Here is a 9166-nt window from a genome sequence, read left to right on the forward strand (position 1 = left end):
AGTCTTGCCTTTATAATGTGATAGTGTCAACTCTTGTTCATGAGATGTAACTTGAATGGAAGAAATCAAAGAAAAGAACAAAAATAATAAAAATTGCGAAAAAGAAAGAAAATGAAGAAAAATATTTAAAAAATAACAATCAAAGAAAATGTCGAAGTTGAGAGAGAATAGGAAAAAAAATAAAGGTTGATAAAAAAAGATTAAATAAAAATTAAGATCGAGAAAAATTAAAAAAAATCAAAGAAAAATAAAAAAAAGTTTTTATTTTATAAAAGTAGACGTTGAAAGGTGTAAAGAAAAAAAGGAAGGATTGAGAAAAACTAAAAAGAACAAAAAAAAAGAGGAAACAAAAAGTAAAAAATAAAAAAAATATAAAAGAAAAAAGAAGTTGAGAGGAAAAAGGGAAAAAAGTAAGGGTTGAAAAAATTAAAAATAAAAAGAGAAAAGAAAAAATAATAATCAAAGTAAAATTAAAAAGAGAAAAAAATAAAAATTGAAAGATATAAATATGGAGTTGTTATCCATTATGAAGATCATTTATGTAATTTACTCCATTGATCAGGGGCAATTTTGTCCAAAAAATATTAGTTAATAGGTAAAAGTCATTTTAAGAAAGCTTTTTTTATTTGGGGCTAAAATTTAAAAATCACCTCAATTTGGATCAATTTTTGAGATTCAGCCGACGGAAAAGGTATTTTAGGCCTATAGGTAAACGGAAGACGTTTTTGCACCATTTTAGATAGTTGAAGGACGTTTTGACACCATTTTACATAGACATTTGTGCTAAGTTAAAATGTTAAGATCACTTGGTAAATTTAAGTATCAAACTAACAGTTACATTGCCTCAAATTTGAGTGTATATCTATTTATTTTCCGTTTTATAAAATAGTTAATTATAAGATAAATAATATCTTATGTTGAAGTTACTCTTGGGATTGTTAAAGTTACAATACATCCATAAAAATGAATATTGTGATGATCGATGCATAAATTAAGATTCTATGGTACTAACTTCAAATGGTTTGGTCTTATCCTACTCTTAAAAATTATGGCTAGTAATCGATAATAATTCGCAATCTCTTAAAATTTATGGCTTTATGCCTTAGTATGAAAATTAATAGGGTACAAAAAAAATTATATAGATGATATCAATTAATTGTTCATAATTTTAATCATATATATGAGTGTTTAGTTTAGGTATTATGATATTTATATTTAATTGCCAAAAGAAAAGTGCTGATGAAATAAAAAAACAAATTACAGAGGAAACTGTTTTGTGTGTATAGTAGAAAGAAAAACCTTTTTTTTTTTAGTTTGAGGAAGCAGTGGAATTTGGTCATCTGTTGAAGGAATGTCAATGGAGTGACTGTGCCATCCCTCTTTCTTCAGCTCTATTTCCTATAAAAATACACATTCTGTTTTAATAGCAATACATACTATAATTAGTATTATTATTATTATTAATCCAATGCAATTCATTGAAGAATTTGATTTGAAAAGATAAGTCAAAGCAATAAAAGGGAAAAATTCTGAGTATAGCATCAACTCTTCTATTACTTCATGAAAGGCTTAAGTCGATACTTTTAAACTTATTTCGAGATTTCACTTGAACCCTTTAATTGACCTTTGTATTTATTGAACACTTTTATCTTTGTGAATTTAGACCATTTGAATATTTTTATGACGATATCAACTGAAAATACAAAATGTGTGCAATATACTTGTGCTGACATGACAATTTGACGAATAAAATTTTGACATGTATCATGTGAGTCAAAAAATTAATTTAAAATGTACTACACAATTTAAAAAATAAATTATTTTAAAATAAAAAAAAAACATCTGTAACTCACCTTTTTTCTTCTTTAAACACAAAACCCAACGGAGCTTCACAAAGCTGGTCACCACCATCTCCGTTTTCCTTTTTTCTTCTTTATACACAACAAAGATAGCAAGCTTCAGATAACCAAAAGGAGAACAGGTTAAACGTAAGGTGGGATGATGCACCAATTCAGGATTCTCAATATTCCAACTATAGGAACAAAATCGTTCATCGTCTTCTTTACCCTCTCCTAATTCCTGCACTTTTTTTTTTTTTTTTCAAAATATAGTTCGTTTTTACTATTTTATTTCTTTTTAATTTTTATAAAAGCAAAAGAATTTCTGAATGGATTAATTAAATTTACAAGAACAAAGAAGAAAACATATTTATGTCACTTAAATTTGTTCATCTCCATTTTCGGTCACCTCCAAGCAAACATCGTCACTCAAATTGTTCATCTCTATTTTCGAACACCGGCGAGCAAATATCCTCACTCAAACTAAAATGCAAATCCATATGTTTATTAAAACTAATATTATAGAATTCGATAGGATAAATTTGAATCCTCTTGATTCTCTCGCTTGGATCAACTATGAGAAAAAGGCAATTGAACAAAAAAAGTAACGATAATGATAGAGGAGGGAAGAAGAAGACGTACAACAGCAGCAGTGGCTTACGGGTGGTATGGTGAAGGACTCTAATAACAGAGGCAAGAAAGAAGAAAGAGTTTTTTTTTCTTCCACAAAATGTCTAATCACATAGGTAAGGAAGAAGAAAGAATTTTTTTTTCTCCAAAAAATGTCTTTCTCATGCTTCTCTCAGACGTGCACCACACACGTTGTGTCACATAAGCAGAAAGTGTTTAAATTATTCAAATGTGAGATAGTAAAGGTATCCATTGAGGAGTCCAAGTGAAATTTTTAGACAAATTTAAAGGTCTGTCGATGACTTAAGTCTTTATAAAACGAATTTTACATGTCTTGTCAAAACCTGCAGAAAAATAAACTAATTTGATCTATAAGATCTATCATTCCCCGGCTAAATATGATGTTGTTATAAGATAAGCTCTATCATTCATCTCATAATATTTATGTATATTTTTCTTGGTATCATTGGTCGTTGTATTGCTTCATAAATTTTAAATTTTGAATCTTTCTTTAAAGTAGAGAACAAAAAATTATCTAAACAAAAAACTCGATAAAATCACTTTTGACACCAACTTCAAGTCAAGTGCATGAAAATCATGCATTTAAACATCATAAAAAATTGTCAAAATATGTTCAGTAGGCACATTTTTAACATATTTTACTTCAATAGGTAAACACCTTAGTGTAAACATTTATATTAAAAAAATCGAACAAATTTAAAGGTTTAGCATATGTATTCAGTCTTTCCTTTTTATAGCATCCCAAATTAATGGCAATTTGAGGGAGTACTAGGCATTTCTTTGCCAAAAAGAAAAAGAAAAAAAGGATATACCCTTTAAGAAATCTATTATCATATGAATGTGATAAAGGGATAATTTTAATATTTTTCTTAGAGAAACTAACAGCACAAATCATTTCTACAAACTGAATATTGTATAAAAATGTGTAAGAAAACAACTAATTAACGATGAGTAACCAACAATAGTTGTAGTTAAGTGGCAACTACTTCTTCCTCATAATTAAAGTCTTCAAATTTAATTCCTAAAAATAAGCTCACCTTTTAAAATGACATTTTTTATCGCTAATTCAAATTAAATTAAACTCTAAAATAAACATCAAACACTGAAAACCAATAGAAAAAATAAAGATGACTATAAAATTACCTCTTTGATTGGTTGTTTCTTCTATTGTGCCTGTTCAACTCTTGCTTCTCTTTGACGACTTTTCATTATTATATATAGAGAAGAGAAGAAATACAATCACTCAAAATAGTACTCCCTCTCATTCAAAATAACTGAATTTTGAGTTATTTTTTTCATTCACTTTTATTTATCAATTTTTGACATAATACACCTATTAAAAAAATAGTAATTAATATAGTAAATTTACAATATTATTCTCATTAATTGATGTTTAGTAATACTTATTAAAAAATAATTTGAAAAATAAGTAATTAATGCTAAGAGTAAAATACGATTTTTTTTCTTTTCTTGATTTGTCAAAAATGACAAATGAAAATGAAAATCGAATTAGGAAAATAGTAACAAGTAAATCCAAATGAAGAGAGTATTTTTCAATGTCCAAAATAAGTAAATTATTCGTTTTTCAAGAGTCATGTTGAAAATTTCTTTCATTTTTACCTTTCACTTACACTTTTAGGTTATGAGTTTTAGGAGACTTAATTGACTTTGTTTTAATGTGGCTGCAATTTGATGAGCATTTAAATAATATCTAAAAGGGTAAAAATAAAAAATATAGTATAATTTATATCATAGTACTTAATAGGTGTGTACTGAGATAAAAAATTACTTATTTTGAATTGGAGGGAGTATGTGATATGTGTAGGTATAAATGTAATGGTTCATAAGTTATTTTATAAAATTTATATTATATTAATTTTTAATTATTTTATTTTGTATACTCAAAATTAAATTTTTTTAATCCGACCCATCGTCTCAAAATTGATACAGTTTGGTTAATTTTTAATTTGTTTTAAAATTAAAATCTCATGTAAGAGTCATAAGTAGAAGTTATAACACGATGCTATGTATATTTGTAGAATTTTGGCAAAAAATTTTAAAATAACTTTATAGTTTAAAAAGACGATGAATCAAGAGAACATGAAAGGTGAAAAATATAGAGATGTTTTCACTAGTTTACAGTTGTGTAAATTTAACTAGAAAACAAAAAGAAGAGAAATCAGTTGACTCAAGTGAAGGATTTGAGATGGGTTGCTCCTCAACTCAGGGAACTGTTCCCAGAATCACAAACACAACAAGAATTAAGAGGAAAATGCAGTAAGTAGTGCAAGAGTATAAAAAGTAAAGACACAAAATTTTTACGTGGAAACTCCTTACTCAAGGAAGAAAAACCACGACCTGCCTCCAGGATTTCAAGCTTCACTATATTCAAGCAACACCTTGAATACATACTCTAAGGATTAACCTCTTAATCCCTTGTTTCCTAACAATAACTTTATCACAAAGAAACCAAGCAGTAACTCTACTGCTTCCACCTCCAACTACCTCTAACTGGACTCTTCAAGCTAACTCTATCTTGGACACGATCACTTAACTCTAGATGATATACAGAAGATGGCACACCACAACACCTACTATAATCATAAACAACATAGGCAGACTTTTAGGATCAAAATACAAAGACTCGACTATAACGAGGAAGTAAAAATCAACTCAATGAACAACAGATTCCTTGTTACAGTTTCAGCCTTTGGTTGCAGCGCTGCTTCACTTCAGAAAGATCTTTAATTGTGAGTACATGAAAGTGTTACTTTTCTTGTTAAGGAAGATGGGCATCATATGTTGTAACATAAGAAAACCTAGAAGCATTCTCATTGGTTAAGGCAAAAAGGTGGCAATAATTTTTCACCAACTTTTGAACTATGTGTCAGCTGGAAAGTTAATTGTGATAGCGATAGATGAGTCCAACTTGTTCCATAATCCGCAGAGGCCTTTGTCATCATAAAAAAATCATCAGGGAACAAGTCCTAATCTATGAATTTGTCAATCATCAAAACTAAGGACTTAACAATTTCTCTTTTTTTTTTATGATGACAGACCCATACAATCAGATCAACATACTCAGCACCTTCAACCAATATTTATACAGCACAACCTATCCTTTCAGCAATACAACATAAGCCACAAAATTATATGCCAGGGCAGTTAGACTAATAAACACTCTAAATTTTGGTCCTTGAAAATTTCTTGCGCTTTGAGATCACTGCCTTAGTTACGACTGGACCCTGGAGTTGTAAGATGTCTTGAAAACTCATTGGAATGAGTCGTAACCAAATCATATAAGTTTTTGGCATAATTATGCTCTGAGTATAAGTGGCTCAGTATGAGCCATAAGGATATGTTATGAGTCGTGAGGTGTAAGTCATAGGGTGTCCAGTATACACCCCAAATGGGTTCTGTGTTGATTACGACTGGGACCTATGAGTCGTAAGGTCCTATTATGGGTTGGTTGGTTGAGTTGTAAGGATAGTAGTTTGTGTGCTTTTCAACTGTCATGGTTACGACTTATGGTGACGAGTCAAAAGAATTGGTTACGAGTCAATGGTTGACTCGTAATCAAAGGCAATCTTTTTTCAGCTTTTATGTTAAGGGCATTCTGTATATTTTCCCTATTTCCCAACTTAAAACTCATATTTTATAACCTCTTTAGGGTATTATTAACCCTCAGAAACAAATCAAATAACTTCTCAAAACACCCTCAAACCCTCAAAGTCAAGACCACTTAGGGTTTTGAAGAGACTAATCAATTGGGGCTTTCAACGGTGATTTCTCTCCGTATTTCTTGGCGTTTAAGGCATGTTACTCTTCACTCATTATCAATTTCGTAAAAGCATGTGAATTAAAGCATTTTTCATGAAATATTAATGTGGGTTTTGAACTATGGGTTGAGGGTTTTTAATATAAATGGTTTAAATGTTTCTTCTATAATATTTATGAAACTACTGTGCTTAAACTGATAGTTTTTAAATGCATTAGGGTGCATCGGAATGGTGGATGGAACTAGGGGTACATGGAATCCCCAAATTGATAGTTTTGGTATGGAAATTGGTAATAACCTCAACCCAATTGTATAATTGATTTTGATTAATGCATTATCACTTGGTCTATGCTTCTCTAGATTTTCGGACCCGTAAGGTCATTTTTAAATTTTCTAATGAGCCGGTTATTGAGTGGGAAGGCGACTCTCTAGTGCCTAAGGAAAGGTTCATATCGTATCTTAGAGCTCATAAATTAATCTTCAAAGGGTGTCTCTGTCATTTGGTCTAGGTTAAAGATTCTAACTTGAAGTGTCCTTTCTTACATTCCATCCCTATGGTAATGAATTCCCCGAGGTCTTCCTTGATGAGCTTCCTAGTGTCCCTCCTTATATGGAGATTGATTCTAGGATTGACCTTGTTCCAGACACTCGTTCAATCTCTGTTCCCCTATATAGAATGACTCCAACGGAGTTAAAGGAGCTTAAAGAGCAATTAGAGGATCTTCTAAATAAGGGTTCATTCATCCTAGTGTGTTCCCATGGGGTGCACCGATATTGTTCGTGTGTAAGAAGGATGATTTACTTTGTATGTTTATTGACTATCCACAATTAAATAAAATAATCATAAAGAATAAGTATCCACTTTTGAGGATTGATAATGTCTTCAATCAGCTTCAGGGTGCTAAGTTCTTTTCTAAGATCGATCTTCGGCCCAGGTATCATCAGTTAAAGGTTAGGGAGGTAGATATCCCTAAGACTACCTTTCATACCCGATATGGACATTTTGAGTTTCTGGTTATGTCTTTTGGGTTGACAATTCCCCAGTGGCATTCTTGGACTTAAAGAATAGGGTCTTTGGTCAGTTTCTAGATTTTTTCATCATTGTATTTTTAAATGATATTTTGGTTACTCTAAGAGTGAAGCAGATTATGTCTATCACCTTATCATTGTGTTGCAGACCCTGAAGGATCAGAAATTGTATGCCAAATTTTCAAAATATGAATTCTGATTGAACAATGTTACTTTTTTGGGTCATGTCATATCTAGTGAAGGGGTCATGGTGGATCCACAGAAGGTTATAGTGGTTAAGAAGTGGCCTAGACCCACAACTCCAATTGATATCTAGAGCTTCCTGGGTTTAGCCAGTTACTATAGGAGATTTGTGGAAAGTTTCTTTTCTATAGCTGCCCCGTTAACTAAGTTAACTCAGAAGAAGGTAAAGTTCTTGTGGTTTGATGCTTGTGAGGGTAGTTTTGAGAAACTGAGGGATAATCTGACTTTGGCTCCGATTTTGAATTTTTCTAAAGGCACTGATGGTTTTGTGGTCTATTGTGATGCATCTCGTGTGGGGATTGGTTGTATTTTGATGCAGCATGGCAAGGTAGTAGCTTATGCCTCTAGAAAGTTAAAGGTACATGAGAAGAATTATCTGACTCATGACTTAGAGTTATTGGTTGTGGTGTTCGCTGTGAAAATCTGGCATCACTATTTGTATGGAGTGCATGTGGATATTTTTCCTGATCATAAGAGCTTGTAATATATGTTCACCCAGAAGGAGATGAATCTCAGGTACAAGAGGTTGCTTAAGTTACTGAAGAACTATGACATGAGTTTACACTACCACCCAGGTAAAGCTAATATGGTCCCTGATATTCTTAGCAGATTATCTATAAGGAGTCTAGCTCATATGGATGAGGATAAATGAGAGTTGGTGAAATACATTCATCATTTGGTTAACCTTGTAGTTCGTCTCTTAAACTCTAAAGATGATGGTGTGTTTGTTTAAGAGATGACAAAGTTATCTCTTGGTGCTGAGGTGAAAGAGAAACAAGTGTTGGATCCTATCTTGATGTAAATCAAAGATGATGTAGGTGGGCAAAAAGTGATGAAATTCGAGATTAATGGTGATGGTACTTTGTGGTACCAAAGCAGATTATGTGTTCCCGATGTAGATAGGTTGTGAGAGAGAATCTTTGATGAGGCTCATAAGTCGCATTACTCCATTCATCCTGGTTTGACGAAGATGTATCATGATCTTAAGGAGATCTATTGATGGAATAATATGAAGAGAGATGTAGCCAGTTTTATGGACTAAATGCATGGTGTGTTAACAAGTGAAGGTTGAGCACTTGCGGCCCGAAGGGTTGTACCAAGAAATTGAGTTGCCTGTGTGGAAATGGGAAGTAATTAATATAGATTTTATTACTGGTCTTTCTCAGTCTCAGAATCAGTTTGATTCGATTTGGGTCATCGTGGATAAGATGACTAAGTCTGCTCACTTTTTGCTAGTGAGAATTTCTCTTTGGAGAATTATGCCAAGTTGTTTATTGAGGAAATTGTAAAGGTGTATGGGGCGCCTGTTTCTATCATGTCTGATCGTGGTACTCAGTTCTCATCACAGTTTTGGTATTCATTTTAGAGAGGTTTAGAAACTAAGGTGAGCTTCATTATCTCTTTTCACCGGCAATCAGATGGGCAAGTGGAAAGAACTATTTAGATATTGGAAGATAGTTTCGGGCTTGCGTGATCGATTATGGTAGTAGTTGGGTTGATCATTTTCCTCCCATAGAGTTTGCATATAATAATAGCTACCACTCTAGTATTGGGATGGCCCCATTTTAGGCCTTATAGGGTAGAAGGTGTAGATCTCCTATTGGGTGGTTCGAGGTTGGTGGGGCTG

General features: G+C 32.0%; 1 protein-coding gene across 1 annotated transcript in view; it reads right to left on the bottom strand.

The window, feature by feature from the left end:
* The window catches only part of LOC107871636 (putative UPF0481 protein At3g02645), a 12231-nt gene extending 9951 nt beyond the window's left edge, over positions 1-2280 (bottom strand). The window contains exons 1-3 of the mRNA XM_047412088.1: positions 2248-2280; positions 1879-2079; positions 1300-1398 (exon numbers count right to left, since the gene is read on the bottom strand). Coding sequence (XP_047268044.1) covers positions 1300-1398; positions 1879-2079; positions 2248-2280 — 333 coding nt within the window. The remainder of the gene's footprint in view (positions 1-1299; positions 1399-1878; positions 2080-2247) is intronic.
* Positions 2281-9166: the final 6886 nt, after the last annotated feature.

The sequence above is a fragment of the Capsicum annuum genome, chromosome 5, assembly GCF_002878395.1.
Source record: "Capsicum annuum cultivar UCD-10X-F1 chromosome 5, UCD10Xv1.1, whole genome shotgun sequence".
Lineage (NCBI taxonomy): Eukaryota > Viridiplantae > Streptophyta > Magnoliopsida > Solanales > Solanaceae > Capsicum > Capsicum annuum.